The sequence below is a fragment of the Nothoprocta perdicaria genome, unplaced genomic scaffold (assembly GCF_003342845.1).
Source record: "Nothoprocta perdicaria isolate Ctin4 unplaced genomic scaffold, notPer1 scaffold_157, whole genome shotgun sequence".
In the NCBI taxonomy this organism is placed as follows: Eukaryota; Metazoa; Chordata; class Aves; order Tinamiformes; family Tinamidae; genus Nothoprocta; species Nothoprocta perdicaria.
In genome coordinates, this window is record NW_020454727.1 from 83,186 (window position 1) to 100,659 (window position 17,474).

Here is a 17,474-nt window from a genome sequence, read left to right on the forward strand (position 1 = left end):
AGAAGGGAAGAGGGAGGGAAGAAAGAGAAAGAAGGGAAGAGGGAGGGAAGAAAGAGAAAGAAGGGAAGAGGGAAAGGAAGGAAGAAAGAAAGGAGGGAGGGAAAGGTCTCCCAGGCCAAAGCTCTCCTGGGTGAGGTGACACCAGTGCTGACCAGTCCTAAAGCTCTGCCCAAGCTCAGCTGGAGGGGCAGGAGGGTCTTGGATGTGCATGGGTCTCATGCAAGGCTAAGACCTTCTCTAGGAGCCCAACAGCTCAACCCTCTGTGCACCAACCTCTAATTGCACCCATTAAGCCCCTATGTCACCCAGCTATGACACCCAACAACCTTGGGGCCTCCCATCTTGACCACCCAAGGGTAACAGCCCCCCTCCCACCTAAGCACAAAGCACCCCACAAAGCCAGAGGGAGGCTCCAAGTTATCTGCAAAGACTTTTATTGACTGCAAAGCATTAAAACACGTGGCTGAAGCCTTCAGCTCGGGAGCATCCCTGGCTGTGCCACGACCCGTGCACACGCGTTCCGGTAAATAAATCACTTCCCAGAGCAAGGGGACACAAGTGCCACCCCCAGCTGCTCCTGGTTTGCAGAGGGGCCGAGGCTGGCGGCAGGGCGGCTCACACGCGGAGCGAGGGCAGGCCCAGGCTCTCGGGGACACGGAGCTCATCCAGGTGCACGGAAGAGGCGGAGAAGGGCAGGTGCACGGGGAAGATGTGACCCACGTCCACGAAGAGCTGGCTGGGCCCCTCGGGGCTCCGGCCCTGTAGGCGCTTCTGCAGGGGAGCGGCGCTGCTGCAGGGTGCCCTGCCGGGCGCAGCACCCAAGGGTGCCGGACCCGCRCCGCCACACTCACCTCCACGCTGCTGATCAAGCTGGGGCTCACGCGCTCCTCCAGCCCCGCGGCAGGCGTGTAAGCCCGTAGGATCCTCACAACCTGCAGGAGACGGAGGGGACCGTGAGCTAATGCCCGGGCCACCTTGAGGACTCCAGGGCCCCCCTCATGCAGGGCAGGGGACCTGCAGGTACCTGCTGCGGGGACAGCACGGTGCAGAGGCTGCAGATGGCCCCGGCGTCCTCCTCGGTGGCCTTCTTCACCTGCAGCAGCTGGGCAGCCTGCACGAGCGGCTCGAGCTCCTGGCGGGCGCCGCTCTGGTGCAGCCCCTGCGCCCGCAGCCACTGCTCCAGCTGGCTGATGTTGTACCTGCAGAGCAGAACAACGCCGTGGGGACACGGCCCCCATGCACCCCAGGGTGCCCATGCACTACCCTGCACCCTCCCATCCCGGCCTCCCACCGCACCGGAGCTGGATGCCGCGGGTCCAGGAGCAGGCGTCCTTGCGCAGCAGCAGGTAGTTGAGGGTGGTGCCGCTGATGAAGAAGAGGAGCTGGCGAAGGGCCTGGTGGCCCAGGGTGACGGGCAGCCCGTAGCGGCTCAGCAGGTCATGCAGCGAGCCCAGCTGCCGCAGCAGCTCGGGCAGCGGGTGGCCCACGGGGGCCGAGGGCCGGCGGGAGCCCAGCGGGCGAGCAGAGGCCAAGCCCTGGATGGTCTCGCTTTCCAGCATCGCGGCAACTGGTAGGGCAGAGAAAGCTCAGGTTGGCTCTGCTGGAGGGCCCGGCTTGGTCAGGGTGCAGAGGAGATGCTGGGTGGCCGGGTGGGCACAGCCAGCACCTCAGCTCTGCAGGACTGGTGGCAGCAGAGGTGCCCCAGCCCTAGGGAACAGCCCGAGTTGGGAGGTGGTGGGGCTGGGCATGATGAGGCTGAGCACCCCAAGGGATGCTCACCTGTGAGGGTGCCCGAGCCCTGGCACAGGCTGCCCAGGGAGGTTGTGGAGTCTCCTTCGCTGGAGGTCTTCAAAACCCACCTGGATGCCACCCTGTGCCACATGCTCTAGGTGTCCCTGCTTGATCGGAAAGGTTGGACTAGATGATCTCTAGAGGTCCCTTCCAACCTTGAACATTCTGCRATTCTGTGAAGGGATCCTTCCTCCAAGCCATCCCATGGGTGTTTGCSATGGAAGGACCACCTCAGCCCACAGCACCCTGCACAGTTCACCCCAGAGCCACCCTCGTCCCTCTCGGTATAAGCCAGGTAGCTGCAGAAGGGGCAGCTGGTGCCAGCTCCCACCCCACAGAGCACCCAGCCCAGCCCTACCGATCATGGGCTTGATGCCTTTCTGGGCCGCCTCGATGAGCTGCTGGTAGAGCTGGATGGCCAGGGCGCCCAGGCTGCGGCAGGCGCCCTGCGGGTCCACGTGGCGCAGCCGGTGCTYGTCCTGCCGCGCTGTGTTCTCCTGCCGGTAGCTCTGCAGGGCRCAGGGCGGTCAGGGAAGCCACTGGGCGCCCACCGCAGACCACCAGAACCTCCAGGGTCCACGCAAGGGGCAGGCTCAGCCCAGCATGTGCCCAGGTTGCAGCTCCAGAGGATGGAGCCCGAAACCCAGCAGATCCAGGCTAGGCCGGTCCCCCGTTCCCACCCAGCTCCCCGCCCTGCCCCGGGGGACATCGCAACGCACCTCGTCGCTGCCGTACTGGCGCAGGCAGTTCAGGAGCCGGGAGGTGTTGGCAAGCCACAGGGCCAGCGCGGCCACATCTTCGCCCTGCTTCTGCGGGAGGGCAYGGCCAGGGCCGGGCACAGGGTGAGTGGGGCTCTGCTAGCAGGAGCAGCAGGTCCCCCACCACCTGTGAGCCCCTGCTACTGCAGCGTGGTGAGGGGGGCCCTGAATCCAGTGAGGGGCATCCTCTGTCCCACACCAGGATATCTCCTGGCACCAGGAGGTGCCTYAAGGCTTAGGCTGAGAGGGGATCTGATTAACACGTATAAGTTCAGGAAGAGAGAATGCAGGGAAGAAGGGGACAAGCTCTTTTCATTGGTGGCYAGCGATAGGACATGAGGAAATGGGCATAARCTGAAASATAGACAGTTCCATCTCCATGTGAGGAGGAACTTCTGCACTGTGAGGGTGCCCGAGCCCTGGCACAGGCTGCCCAGGGAGGCTGGGGAGTCTCCTTCACTGGAGGTCTTCAAAACCAGCCTGGATGCCACCCTGTGCCACATGCTCTGGGTGTCCCTGCTTGAGTGGGAAGGTTGGACTAGACGATCTCTAGAGGTCCCTTCCAACCTTGAACATCCTGTGATCTCACTTGGGGACCAGCATTGTCCAGTCAGACCTTCCAGCAAGAGCCTGGTGGCACCCCAGGACACCCCAGCAGCACCCCAGGACACCCCAGGGGGCCCTCCCACCCCATGATGGCCCCAGGGACAAGTCCACCCTCTGCCCGGCGAGGCCCAGCACCTTCATGACTCTCTTGATGGCRCCGACAGCGGCATCGAGGAGCGAGCGGGCCCGCGGCTCGTCACGGCAGTGGTCCGCGTGCCGGTAGCACATGAAGAGGACATAGGCTGGCAGGTCCGGCAGCGCCCCGGGGCTGCTCTGCGCGCTGTAGTCTGAAGGAGAGAGACCTGTTGGTATCCAAGGCGCTATCGAAGACCAAGGTATGGATGGAGAATCCATCCCGCTCTAGATCCTACCTGTGATGAGGGCCTTGACGATGCGCCCTTCGTCCCCCGCTCTCCATGCCAGCATGGCCTGGGGCTGCCCAGCTGGGGACGAGGCCATGGGGGAGACTGCTGGCTCCTGCGCCGGCCAGGCGGCCTCTTTCCTCGCTGGGGAGAGGAGCACGGGTCAAGTCCTGCCAGGGGACCAGCTCTGGATCCCGCCTCGGAGAGGGAAGCCAGGAGCAGCCACCAGCTCCAGCTGTCCCTCCCAAGGGACTTCAGCGTGGCTGGGGGCCACACCAAGGCTCACCACCTCCAGCCATGGTGGAAAAGGGGATCCCAAACCCTGTGTGATACAAGAGCAGGACAGCAAAGGCCACCACCTGGGTGCTCCCATTAAGGGACAGAAGGTGACACGAGCCCCAGCCAAGCAGCAGAAAGGCCCCATCCTCCCAGCSCCACGCAGAGCTCCTCAGCACCCCGCTCTGCAAGGGGGTAGCAGCTCGGCACGAGCRGCTACTTGCCCACGAGCTCCTGGATCTGCCTCGCGTAGGCTCGCAGCTGCTTCTGCAGCTTCAGCGTGGCCTTCTCCTCCTTCTCCAGCTTCTGGGCCAGCTCCTGGGCAGGGGGGCAAGGCCCGAGGCTCAGGCAGCCTCCCCCAGCCCCGGCACCCCGCAGGCTCTGCTGCGGGGAGCCCCCCCAGCGCTCGGCCGGGTCCCGTGTCGCCCTSCTTACGCAGTTCTCCTCCTCCAGCCGCTCCACGTGGTGCTGCAGCCCCTCGCGGCCCCGCTGCCGCTGCAGCTCCTGGATGAGGGCTGCCTGCTGCTGGTTCAGCTGCTTGAGGGAGCTGATGTCCAGCTGCAGCCCTTCCACGTCCTCCTCGTGCTGCTGCTTCTCCTCCTGCAGCTGGCTCACCAGCAGCCTGCGGGGCACAGGCTGTGCCTCAGTTTCCCCTGTGCGCCGGGCCGAGCCGTCACTCGGTGCCCATGCACCGTAGGTAGCAACACGCCAGCTGATGAAGAGGCAGTAGGGAGGAAGCACAGCCAGCCCTGAGGCAGCATTTGTTCCTCTGAGCTGGTGGTTCTTCCCTGCCCATGCACCACGGGGAGGCAACACAGACTTAACCGATCACCTAGGGAAGTTCCTCCCATCTCACATTTTCTTACACAGAGCTCGGAGCACAAGGTTCATGCAGGCTTCGGTATCAGGTTGGAACATGCCCCCATGGCATGGTGACCATGGTGGGCTGGTGGTGGTCAGCTTCTCCAGCCAGAGAAGGAGCCACCTGGGAGCCACCCTGGCTCAGCAGCCTGCCATGGGGTGGCACATTCCCACCTTCAGGGGTGGAACAGCTTCCCAGTGCCCAGGAATGAGGCTGAAGACTCAAGGAGGGTGGGAGAGCCACCTCACCCAAGAGCTGGCAAACGCATGGAATGCCATCCCTTGCCCATCCTGGAGAGCCCGTCCCTGCCTACCTGGCATCCCATCCTGGAGAGCCCGTCCCTGCCTACCTGGCATCCCACCCAGCCCAGCTCCAGGACCATGCTCACATCCCACACGCCAGGTACAACCCAACCTCAACTAGAGGGTCTCCACAGAGAAGCCCCACCAGCGCTCACCTATTGGCAACCTGCACTGCGTCATACGCCTGCTTCAAGTCACCGCCCGCAGCCTCCTTCTCAGGGCTCCTCGCCAGCCCCAGCACCTCTGCGATGTTCTGCGAGAGAAGAGGACAAGTGAGAGGAGCCGGGGCCAGCCCTGCCYGCGGCGGGGCCCGCAGCTCACCCTGCGCTTGAGGAAATCCAGCGGCTTCTTCTCCTCGGGCTCGCCGCGCGCCCGGGCCTGGCGCAGCTCCTCGCGGGTGCGGGCCAGCTCCTCGTTGACGGYGTTGAGCTGCCCCAGGAGCAGCAGATAGGCCTTCTCGAAGGGGTGCTGGCTTGGCACCGCTTCGCCGCTGCCCACCTGGGGCTGCTGACCCTCCAGCCCCGGCTCCTCCGCTCCCTGGCCACAGCGAAGGGGACAGTTTGGCCCAGGAGCCCCCCCAGCAAATGCTAGGGCACCGAGGGGCATCTTTCCTCCACAGGAGGACACACAAGGGACTGGCCACCTCCACAGGCGCCGGTGTCRCGACTCGCCTCAGCCTGCAGATCAGAGTCCTCCCGCGATGGGGCCGTGGACATGGAGGACACGCAGCTGCTCTCGGAGCCCAGGAAGCTCTCGGATGAAGGGGAGCGCCTGAAGGTGCTTTGCTGCRCAGGGAGAGAAGCACAAGGCTGGCCCACCACCTCCCATAACCCTGCTCAGCATCCGTAGACAAGAGGCAGACTCCCATCCTGAGGGTCAAGAGCAGGAGGGAAGACAATTTTGGGAAGGTTGGTTGTCCTATCTGGGCCAGCAATAGGACAAGGGATAGTGGGCATAAGCTGAAACACAGCAGATTCCATCTCCAGATGAGGAGGAACTTCTTCACTGTGAGGGTGACAGAGCAGTGGAACAGGCTGCCCAGGGAGGTTGTGGAGGCTCCTTCTCTGGAGGTCTTCAGAACCAGCCTGGATRCCRCCCWGTGCCACATGCTCTGGMTGTGCCTGCTTGAGCAGGAAGGTTGGACTAGATGATCTSTAGAGGTCCCTTCCAACCTTRAAYATTCTGTGATTCTATGAAGTTTGGTTCCCCGGGCGGCTGCAGTACTCACCTTGTGGAAGGCGACCTCATCGCGCAGGTTCTCGTAGCTCTGCTCCAGGCGGGCGTACTCCTTCACRAGGCTCTGGTACCGGGCGCGCTCCTCCTCCAGCTCCTGCAGCAGCCCCCGGCTCTCCCTGGCCGCGCGCCGGTGCTGCTCTGCRGCACGGACACACGGGAAGGGCTCAGGATTGGGGGGCTCCCAACACCCACCAGGGGGGCTTCAGGACTCGAGGCTGAGCCTGGAGGACCAGCTCATCCCCTGCTATTCCCCATGGGCAGAGGGGACCTTTTACCTTCGAGATCCTGCGACTGCTCCAACGTGCGCTGGATCAGGGCATCCCTCTCCTCACCCAGGTGCAGCTTCACAGCCTCCACCTCCGCTAAGCGCTGCACGAAGAACCAAAGAGCAGATTGAGCCAGAGCCTCATGTGGGGCCAGCCCCRGCTGCCACCCTTGCCTGGGACCTGCTCCTCAGCCTGGTCCTTCCAGGGACATCCTGGAGCAGCCCTGGATGGGCACATCTAGGATCCAGGCTTTGTCCAGGGCTAAGAGCCAAGCTTGGTAGGCCAGGGCTGCCCTCAGGAACAAGGKGGCATCCCAGAGCTTCTCCCGAGGCACCGGACCTGTTTGAGCTCCCGCAGCTCGCAGGCCAGGCTGCTCTCGGCGCTGTGCCGCTCCAGCTGGGCCAGCCGCTCCTGCAGGCACTGGACACGCGCGTCGCCGACCGCCTCCTCCCGCAGCCGCCGCATCTCGGCGCGCAGCCCCTGCACCTCCCGGGCGTGCGCGGCCGTGAGCGCCGAGAGCTGCTCCGACAGGCGCTGCTTCTCCTGCGCCTGCGGGCAGAGCCGAGCCTGGGCACGGGCGTCCCCACCCAGGGCCTTCTGCAGCAAACCCAGGAGGCCGGGGACTTCATTCTCCCCCTATTTGAGCTGTGGGGACCCCCGAGTTTTGCCACCTAATATGGAGCTCCCCTCCGTGTTGCACCAGCCTAGGAGATGCCACACACCAGACCAGCTCTGGCTTCACAGCCCCCTTCCCACCATCTGGAGCACCAGCTTTTCCAGATCTGCTTTCCCAACACACAGAGCCAGGATTAGACTCCCATGCTGCCACTCCAGTACACAGAGCAGGGAGAGACACTGGTGCATATGGAGATGATGGATGCTGCCAGCATAGAGCTTGGCAGGAGAACACGGCATGCCAGGACAGAGCCATTCCTGGCTGCACAGCATCCCACTACAAAGATGGGCCCAAGGGAGCAACTGAAAGGGAAACCGGCCTAGGGACACATGGAGCCTTAGGGAAGCATTAAGGAAATAATACTAGTTAGGAAGCTTCTGCCTGGTGACACATGCCTGCAGTGCCAGCTCCCACCCCATGGCCAGGAGGGGACCAGAGACCTTGGATGCTCCCATTCCAGTTACCACCAGGAATTTGGGATGCAGAGGTAGAGGAGACTTGAAGCAGCGCCCTGGGGCTGCCGCCCCGCCCCGTGGCACCCACCTGCTCATCCAGCCTGCACTGCAGCTGCATCACCTTGATCTCCATGCCCCGGTGCAGCTGCTTGTAGCGCTCGACGGAGCGCGCCTCGGCGCGCAGGCGCCGCAGCTCGCGGCGCGCCCGCGCCCGCCGCCAGCAGCACTGCAGGTAGAGGGTGGCCGCGCGCAGGCGGGCGTAGCGCCCGCGGGCCAGCCAGCCGCGCACCGCCGCCTGCAGCACCACGGCCTTGCGCTGCCGCACCAGCTGCGGAGGGAGACACGGGCTGGGGGCAAGGGGACGGGCCCCAGGGCAGCGCAGCTGGGGATGCTCAGGGTGAGGTTGTGTCAGCACCCGGGGGTGATGGGGTGCCTGTGCCCACCACATTGCGCTTCCAGCGGGCAAGGGAGAGCCTGGTGAGGATGCACAGCATGTCCCAGGGAGGTGACAGCRTTGCAGATGGGTGACAGCAAGGATAGGAGAGCAGTACAAGGGGACAGCAAGGCACTCCCGGCTCACCCCAGCACGGCAGGGTGCAAAACATCCCTGGCCTGCCGTGCAGCAGGGAAGGAGCATGCCAGGGCTATGCCACCGCCACCTCAAGGCCCAGCTTGCCCCCGTGCAGGCAAAGCCCCTCGCTCCTGCTGTGCCACCAGGCTCCTACCTGCTGGCAGAGGCGCCGGGCAAACATGCCGCGGGCAAAAGCCTGGATGGTGAGGGCAGCCCGGCGCAGGCGGAGGTAGCGGCGCCGTGCCAGGGCCATGCGCATGCTCTTCTGCAGCACCAGGGCAGCCCGCGTCCTGCGCAGCCGCTGCGCGAGCCTGCAGGAGGGCAGAGCCCGGCTCGTACGGCGGGAACATGCAGAGCCAGCCGAGAGCGGCTCGTTGCATGGATTCCCCGTGTGCCCCCCTCTCACCTGCGGGCCAGCAGGCCCCGGGCGCAGCGCTGCAGGCGCAGGACTGCAGCGCGCGCCCGCCCCGCGCGCCGCCGCGCCAGCCAGCCGCGCAGGTGCCGCTGCAGCAGGACGCAGGCGTCGCGCAGCCGCCGCCAGCGCAGCCCCTCCAGGTAGGCCACCTGGCCCGCCCGCAGAAACACCTTGCTCTTGCCGCACCGGTACTTGCTGGGGTCCTGCGGGCGAGCGAGGAGGGGGACCAGGGTAAGGGACAGCGCAGCCACTGTCCCCGACACCACAGCTCGGCCTCCCTGAGGCTGGAGCATCCCAGTTTCCCAGCACACGCATTCCTAGTGGTGCTGGCAGGTGCCCAGAGGAAAGAGGCAGAGCATGGAGCAGGGGTGCCCAGGTCCCTTGCAGGGAGGGCTCTCACCTGCAGCAGCCTCTGCAGGGCCTGGTCGCAGATCTGCTTGGCATCAGTGCCCTCCAGCTCCTCCCTGCTCAGCAGCGCGCGGTACCTGTCGAAGAACTCCTGGTAGGTCCACCTGCAGGGACAGAGCAGGGGTCAGTGGTGTCACAGGCAGCGGGAACACCGGGAGCTGCCGGGATTTGGGGTACCTGGAGGGATAGCCCGAGGCRCTGATCCTGATGGTCTCCAGCACCCCGCAGGCTCGGAGCTGCTCCACTGCCCGCCTYGAGTCAAACCTAGGGCCAAGAGGGACACGTGGGGACAGGCAGGGAGAGCCCAGCGCCCAGCTGGCCAGGTAGGACAGCACAAGGGTGAMGGTGACACCCGCTGCGTCCCCAGATGGGCACTCACACGAAGGGCTGCTTGCTGTCGTTGGGCTTGATGCAGCGGACGTAGTGCGGCGTGGTGCTGCCCAGCGTGCCCATGAGCTTGTGCAGGGACGCTTTGAACTGCGAGGACAACACRAGCGTGGTCAGGACCTGCAGATGTGTCCTGGGCTCCTGCATCCCAAGCAGTGACTGCATGGAGCAGTGACYGCACGGAGCAGAACGGAGCTGCTCTTCCCCAGCAGCCCTGGGCTGGTCAAGAGGCTCCCGAGCTGCCTCGTGAGCCCCCAAAGTCCCCTCATGGCCACCACATCCCTGGGCATCCATGTCCCCTGTCCCCTCCCCGCCTTGGGGACGGTGGTCAGGCCCACAGGGCCGTACCTGGCTGGCAACCGACTTCTTGCTCTTGCTGCTGGCAGGCAGCGAGCGGCGGCCGGGGCGAGCGGGCGGCCTGGCCCCGCCRGACCTGCGGGGCTGCAGGGACACGGGGCCAGCGGCGTCCTCCAGGAGGAGCTCGGCGAGCAGCGGGCACTGCGGCACAGCCGAGTCAGAGCCGGGCACACGCAGCCCCAACCCAGCCGCCGGTGCCAGCCCTGTGCGTGGCCCTCTGCTCCAGGGCACTGTTCCCACCTCCCTGATACCCAGTGCAAGCCCTGGGTGCCCTTCCTGGGAGCACTTGAGACCTCCCCACGTGGAGCTCTTGCCATCAACCCTGCTCCTCAGGACCACAGAGGGATCCGACCTCGTCCCACGCGGGCTGTTGCWGGCACCGCTCTCACCTTGCTGGCTCGCAGCAGCCCCACCAGCTCCTCAGGGACGGTGTCCCTGTTCTTCTCCACAAACCCGTGGCACTGATACTCCACCTAGCAGGGGACAGAGCCGGCACCAACATGAGCCTGGTCAGGGCCCTCAAAGGGCTGCAGATGAGACCTGCTCCAGGGCTACCAGCAGGATCTGCTTCCATAGCCTGGGAGGTGCTCAGACACAGGTCACTATCCTGGGCCAGGATCCACCATATCCACYATGGTTCTTCCTACCTTGCCAGCAAAGTGGCAGACAATAAAGGCATCCATGGGTCTCTTGGGCTTCTGGAAGTGGGAGCTGCCCAGATGAGTCTGGTAAAGCTTCTGGGCCCAACTCCCATCACTGCCTTGGGGCATCTGAAAGGGCAGCTGCATCAGAAGGGCACCAGGGGCTCTGGTGGCCACAGCCTCAYGCTGCCAACAGCCCTTGCCCACCTTGCACTCCTCATTGAGCAGGTCCAGGATGCCCAGGCGGCCCTCGATGAGCTCAATGCATGGCTGGTTGTCACAGAAGTCAACAAATACCCAAGGGATCTCCTCRGCCACATACTCTTCCTGCTCCAGCTTGAAGACGTGCTGGAGAAAAAGAGCAGAGGATGGAGCTGGAAGGGGCAGAAGTGACCAACCTCCAAACACAGGCTGCCCTTCTCCTGGACAAGAGGGCAGACAGGAGCCCTTCTTGACAAGCACTGCCCAGAAAAAGGAGAGGGCATCTCAACATGTTCATGGCCTTTCAGAGCCACATCTACAGTGGTGGGACTTCAATGACTTGCTGTGTTCCCAAGGCACAGAAACWAAGGCAACAGTGGGGCTGGGATGTGCAGGGCCCCCTCAGTAGCTGTGGGGAGCAAGGACATCTTTGTGCCACCTACCAGGTTGAAGAGCTGCTGCAGCTTCTCRTTGGCATAGTTGATGCAAAACTGCTCAAAGCTGTTGAGCTCAAACATCTCAAACCTGAGAGACGGAGAGGACTGACTTGAGGCAGCCATAGGGCACAACCACCCCATCCAGCCTAGAGCTCCACAAGGGCAAGGAAGGTGCCCCGAGGGTGGCACAGCCACCCAGGTGACATAGCACCAGGGGGAACAGGTCCCTGCCCAAGGACAGGCTGCCATGGCCAGTTCAGAAGGAGCCAGGCTCTCCCATACAGCCTGGAGGAGAGCGGGCTGGAGCACAGCTCCTCTTACCCATAGATGTCCAGGATGCCAATGGAGGTGTGGTGGCCCTCTGGGGACCGCAGGGCACGGTTGACCCTACTTGCCATCCACCTGAAGACCTGCCCGTACACGTGCTTGGCCAGGGCGTCGCGGGAGTCRAGCGCCTGCTGCCTGGACAGGGGCTTCACGTAGGTCTCGCCGGTGGCGACCAGCTTGCGGTGGCAGAGCCAACGGGCCACGGGCGCCGCCTCGACGCCCAGCAGGGCGCAGAACAGGCCCAGGGCTCTGTCTGTGGGCTGCGCACACAGTGACCCGTCACTCCAGGGGACGGTGACGTGGCCCACGCTGAACCCCACCACCCAGGAGGTATTCCCACAGCCAGGGCGGCCGAGGGTGTCCAGGGGCATCCCTAGGGATGTGGCCTGGTGCCCTGCCAGGGCGCAGGGCAGGAGCCGTCACCCACCTCCACCGAGCAGCCGTCGCCACGGCGCTCCCTGCCCCGGATCCCGACGTTGCCCAGGTGCAGGACGGCAGCCAGCACGCGGAAGAGCTCCAGCTGCTCGGCCTCCGGGACCCCTGCAGACACAGGCACCACCCGATGGGCCCACCGGGCCCAGGACCCTGCTCAGACCCCCCCAGGACCCTCCCCACTTGCTGCTTTAGCCCCTGCACGTTGCACAGCTGGAGGGGATGGGAACATCTGGAAGAGCAGGGAGAGGCCCAAGTCTATGAGGGACAACCAGGCTCTTCACCAGAGCCCCCAGTGTGGGGGCCAGCAGTGGGGTGAGGGTGGGGGGTGAGCGGCCCCGGAGACTAGCCCACCCCACCCAAGGGTGCCCCCGGGTGCAGGGTGGTACCCAGGAGCGAGAAGGCCTGTCGCGTGCTGTCCAGGGCAGCAGCGTCGTCGATGCCCTCCACGTGGGTGCACTGGCCCTGGCGCGTGTAGTGGAAGGACTCGGCTGCACCTGGGGGCGAGACCCCAGCTCCAGAACCAGGCCCACAGTGCTACTGAGCTGCTTTAGCCCCAACCCTGCACCAAGCACCCAGGTGCCCATCTGCAGCAGCAGGGCTGGTCCAGAGCCACCTCCACTGTGAGGGACGTGGTGACACTCACAGAGTCCCAGGCCTTGGAGCTCCGGCAGGGCTGCTGATGCGCAGAGCTGGTAGAAGATGTGGTAGTTCCTCTCCGATTTTGCCTGTAGGGAAAAACCAGGAAGGACAGAACTTTGAGTGGCCTGGTCACCCTAGGGCATCACACTGCCCAAGAAAACAGGGACCCTGCCCACCCACAGCAGGGCTGGTGTCCCCTAACCTCCAAACCCAGAGCATTGTCCCCTTTCCCAGCTCARTCCAATAACCCTGGGGCTGCTCCTCAGGAGGACAGAGCTCAGGCCAGCTTCTCCTGGGAGTGCCAGGACACAGGGACCTCAGCAGGTCTCCAAGCTCTGGGGACTCCTGCATAGCCCTGTGCCCACAGACCCACCTGGAAGGTGACACGGGACTTCTCCAGCAGGTAGGTTTTGATGGTGGCCCCCGTGACGTATGTCTGGCTGAAGCCAATCTCTATGTACTTCCCAAAGCGACTGCTGTTGTCGTTCCTGGTGGTCTTCGCATTCCCAAAGGCCTGGTGAGGAGCAAAGCGGGTCAGGTTAACCCTGCAGAGAGGTTCAACTCCCACCACTCTTTACAGTTGTGGTACCACCACAAAGCCTGCAGTGAAAGCAGAAGGAGTCAGGTCTTCTGCCTCTCCTTCCTTCATGGATCAGCCCAGCAGYGCTGGGAGCCTGGATAAGGCCACAGGATACCCAGGGACAAGGGCCCTTTCCTCRGGATGGGGCAGGAGCTCCCTCAGGGGCTACCAGACCCGTCACAACACAAGGCCATGGACATCAAATGATCAAGATACCCACACAGCTTAAGAGAACACAGGCCTCACATCCAAACCTTCCCAAGCCCAGATTTGCAGGAGGGAAGGGCCTCCTCAGCCAGGGCCATGAGGAGCTCAGCAACGCAGGGGCCACCCCTTGCGCCCCGGCTGTCCCCACGGAGAGGTGGCTTTGGCCATGGGGCCAGCAGACCCACCTCCATGACGGGGCTGGAGGCCAGCACCTTCTCCTCCACGCTGCAGTCGCCCAGGCTGCCGCCGACGGTGGTGAAGTAGCGCATGGCGAACTTGGCCGACGCCGTCTTGCCCGCGCCCGACTCGCCGCTGATGATGAGGGACTGGTTCCTGCCGTACCTGCGGGACGAAGGCCCTTAGTCAGGACGGCCCCAAAGGGAGACACCAGAGCTCCTCCCACCCTTCCCACCCTCAGAGAATGCTCCCAAGTGGGGTTCAGCACCCCAGGCAGTGGCTGCCGTCCCTCTCATCGGTGCCCGCGGGGACAGTGGCACAGGGAGAGCCTCTCACCGCGACATCTGCTTGTAGGCCTCCTCGGCCAGGGCGAAGATGTGCGGGTCCATGTCGCCCACCTCGCGGCCGCTGTAGGCGTAGATCACCTCCTCCTCGTAGATGGGCAGCTGCTTGTAGGGGTTGATGGCCACAAGGATGATGCCTGGTGGAGTGAGAGGAAGAGGGACGTGAYGTCCAGAGGGGCCTGGACAGACTGGAYGACTGGGTGGTTGGAAATCTCATGAAGTTCAACCAGGGCAAGTGCAGGGTCCTGCACTGAGGAAGAATAACCCTTGATACCAGTACAGATTAGGGGTTGACCTGCTGGAGAGCAGCCCCGCAGAGRGGGACCTGGGYGTCGTGGTGGATGACAAGWTGACCATGAGGCAGCAGTGTGCCCTGGTGGCCAAGAAGGCCAATGGGATCCTGGGGTGCATTAAGAAGAGCGTCTCCAGCAGGTCGAGGGAAGTGATCATCCCCCTCTACTCAGCCCTGGTGAGGCCACACGTGGAGACTGTGTCCAGCTCTGGGCTCCCCAGGACAAGAGGGATGTGGAGCTGCGGGAGAGAGTCCAGCGCAGGGCTATGAGGATGATCAGGGGCCTGGAACATCTGCCCTGTGAGCAAAGGCTGAGGGAGCTGGGCCTGTCCAGCCTGGAGAAGAGGAGGCTGAGGGGGGACCTGATCAGCGTGTATAAATACCTCAAGGGAGGCAGTGAGGAGGAGGGGGCGGCCTCTTTTCAGCTGTGAACAGCGATAGAACTAGAGGAAAYGGCCACAAACTGAAGCACCRAAAGTTCCACAGGAACTTAAGGAAAAATTCCTTGACAGTGAGAGTGCCCGAGCCCTGGCACAGGCTGCCCAGAGAGGCTGTGGAGTCTCCTTCTCTGGAGATCTTCCCAACCCGTTTGGATGCAGCCTGTGCCCCGTGCTCTGAGTGACCCTGTGTGTGCAGGGGGTTGGACTAGATGATGTCTAGAGGTCCCTTCCAGCCTTAACCACTCTGTGATTCTGTGACGTGCCAGCCCAGTGCCGCTCCGGGGCAGCACAGCGCGTGCCGGCGCAGCCCGCGGGACTCACCGCAGTAGGTGTAGATGGCGTTGGCCTCCAGGAAGCGCACGCGGAGCGAGTGCAGCACGGCCGGCTCGTGCAGGTAGCTGAGGGCCGCCAGGTCGTCCTCGCCGCACAGGACGTCAGGGTTGCAGAGAGGCGGCAGCTGGGAGCCCACAGGGTAGACCAGCTCCTGCGGGGAYGCGGAGCGGGATGAGCACCAAGCTGGGCGGCACTGGCCACCTCGGGGCTCTTGCAGGCCCAGGGGACACGCGGCTCCAGCCTTACYGAGGCATCGTCCAGGCGGAGGTGGAGAACGTCGTCCCCTTCCCTGTAGCCCCTGGTGACTTCTGCCACCCTCCAGACCTCAGTGCAGTGGGGGATCCACACGCGGGCACCCTGCAGGGACACAGCACAGAGAGGAGCCCCACGGCCAGGTGGGGACAGGGACGGCCACCAAGCCACCATGTGACCCTCMCAGGGGGGCTGCTCTTGATGCAGCATCGCTCCCGTGCCCCCCTTGCATCCCAGGGGCTTCTCCCTGTAGCTGGAAGCYTTCTGCAAGGAGCAGCTCCCCGGAGCCACCACTGCCACCATCCCAGGGCCAGGGAAGATGCTCCAGCCCTGGCTAGGACACAGATCCAGCAGTAAAGCCCGCCATCCGGCACGGGCACTTCCCACACCATGGGCGCTGAACACGACACCTCCCCATGCAGAGCCGGGCATCCCCAGCGCCGCTCCAGAGCCCTCGGCTGCTCCTCCRAGCAGGACACATTTCCTTGACCCTTTCCTGGCACTTGCAGCCCCGCACAGGGGCCCTGTGCAAGGTGCCCACCAGCCTCTCCCACTGAAGCGTCCCAGTTGAGGTCCCCCTCGCACGAACACGAGATGCGGAGGAAGGCAGAAAGCAGAAGTGCGGACACCAGTTCTGCTCCAGATCCCTGGATTCAGGCACTAGGACACGGAAGGAGCCTTTCCCTGCACAGATAGAGATGCCCAGGTCTGTGAAACAGCCGCACAAGGGCACCAACCCCTTCTGCAAAGGTGCAAAGCCCAGGTGAGAAAAAAGTCCTGCCACAGATGTGCCCATAGGAGCAGAGACCAACCCCTGGTGCGGGTGAAACTCCTGCTGGTCCCACATCCTCACTCAAGTTGTCAGCCACCCCTCAGAAGGAAACCCCCAAATGCCTCTGCTATAACAGGGACAACTTCACTTTTGGGCAGCATTGGGGGAAACCTGTATCCGTTTCCAACAGCTTTTGCAGAACAGCCAAGGGGCCCAGAGCTCCCCTGCTCCTGCCCCAGCCAGCACTGCTGGCCTCTCGCTAGAAACAGGGGCTACAAAAAACACCCTGTTTTGCTGATTTTGCAAATCCCAGCTGCTCGGCCGGCACTGAAGGCTCCCGGGCCGCAGCGTGCAAGGCACATGTGCTAATGCATCAGTAACGTTGATAAAACAAGYGCTGAACAGTCTGCGAGTCTAGCAAGGAAGGAAGGGGCCATGCACGGGGCTTGCAGCCAAGAAGTCATTAGGAGACTCAGCATTTAAAAAAATAAAAAATGAGAAGGAGCAGGATCAGGTATCAGGTTGCAGGGAGTCAACCAAGGCAGCAGGAAACCGGCCTCATTTAAGTCCCAGCCGCTGGGGGGAATGAAAATTGCCCAATCTGCAGCAAAGTGCTGAGGCACCAGCAGCAGCATCCCCAGCAAGCAGCTCRTGCTGGGCACCCGGCTCCAGCCACCACCTCTCCCCAAGGAGGCYGGGGGCTCCCAGGCAGCAAGGGAGCCCCCAGCCCAAGGGCTGGACTTGGGAAACTCCAGGCAGCCGCCGCAGGGCTCCTTGCAGGAGCTTCAGGTGCCACCAAGGCAGGCAGGGGCTTTGCACGGAAGGCTGCTCCCCCACACATGGGGCTTTGGAGACCCCCATGGAGGAGTGATGCCCCCCCAGCACAGCCAGGGCACCCACAGGAGCCRCAGCAGGGGCTGCCCAGCAGCACTGGTGGGTGTCACACCTTGCACAGCACCCACCACCCAAGAGAGAGACCCCCCCGGGACAGAGCGGGCTCCAGCCTCAGCAGGAACCCCAAGGACCTCCCTGACCCAAGGCCCCGAGGGAGCCCGGCCGGGCCGGAGCCCCCCTGTCCCCCCGACCCACTCACCTGCCCGTACAGCTCCGCCGCGGCCATGGCAGAGCCCCCCGGAGCCGCCCCTGCCTCCCGGGCCGCTGCCCCCCGGGGTCCCTTATCGGCGCTGCCGCTGATTGCCGCTAATTGCCGTTAATTAGGTGCAGCGGGGGCGGGGGGGGGGGCAGGACGCTTGGGTTGTCCCCCCGCGCGGCCGCCGGTGCCGCTCCCGGCCGCGGGACCCTTGGGGGCTGAGCCCAGCTGAGACCCCCCCAAAATGGGGCACCCTGARCCCCTTATCCAGGGCGCCCTAAGCCTGGTCCCATGTGGACACCCCCCCACCAGGCACCCTGAGCTCCCCTGTCTGGGACACCCAAGCTCCGGACACCCTGACCCCCGGGCTGGCCCCTTCCCGAGCACCCCCCATCCCCGCTCAGGGCACCCTAAGCCCCCAGCACCCCGAGGGCCGGTTACACCCCCAGGCTGCCCTCCAAGCCCCAGGGCACCCCGAGCACCCCGTGCAGCCCCCCGCTCCCCTGCGTCCAGGGCAGCACCCAGGAGATGCGGTGGGGATAGAGGGGGGATATGGGTGGGATGCAGGGGGCACGTGGA

The 17,474-nt window shown here is 64.2% G+C and overlaps 1 protein-coding gene across 1 annotated transcript; it reads right to left on the reverse strand.

The window, feature by feature from the left end:
- Positions 1 to 441: 441 nt before the first annotated feature.
- On the reverse strand, positions 442 to 16,925 carry LOC112943919 (unconventional myosin-Vb-like). Its single transcript, XM_026035223.1, has 37 exons — positions 16,899 to 16,925; positions 15,028 to 15,138; positions 14,770 to 14,932; positions 13,709 to 13,853; positions 13,381 to 13,537; positions 12,782 to 12,922; positions 12,413 to 12,494; positions 12,156 to 12,263; positions 11,762 to 11,874; positions 11,329 to 11,594; positions 11,014 to 11,095; positions 10,577 to 10,717; positions 10,376 to 10,498; positions 10,118 to 10,201; positions 9,720 to 9,869; positions 9,364 to 9,461; positions 9,162 to 9,248; positions 8,977 to 9,088; positions 8,568 to 8,779; positions 8,316 to 8,472; positions 7,679 to 7,918; positions 6,799 to 7,008; positions 6,469 to 6,562; positions 6,186 to 6,331; positions 5,629 to 5,742; positions 5,279 to 5,494; positions 5,113 to 5,210; positions 4,229 to 4,415; positions 4,014 to 4,111; positions 3,527 to 3,657; positions 3,291 to 3,442; positions 2,511 to 2,600; positions 2,150 to 2,300; positions 1,297 to 1,567; positions 1,025 to 1,199; positions 852 to 932; positions 442 to 771 (listed from the first exon to the last, which is right to left on the reverse strand). Exons 1-37 carry the CDS (start codon positions 16,923 to 16,925, stop codon positions 616 to 618), a joined length of 5,169 nt encoding a protein of 1,722 aa, XP_025891008.1. The 3' UTR covers positions 442 to 615.
- Positions 16,926 to 17,474: the final 549 nt, after the last annotated feature.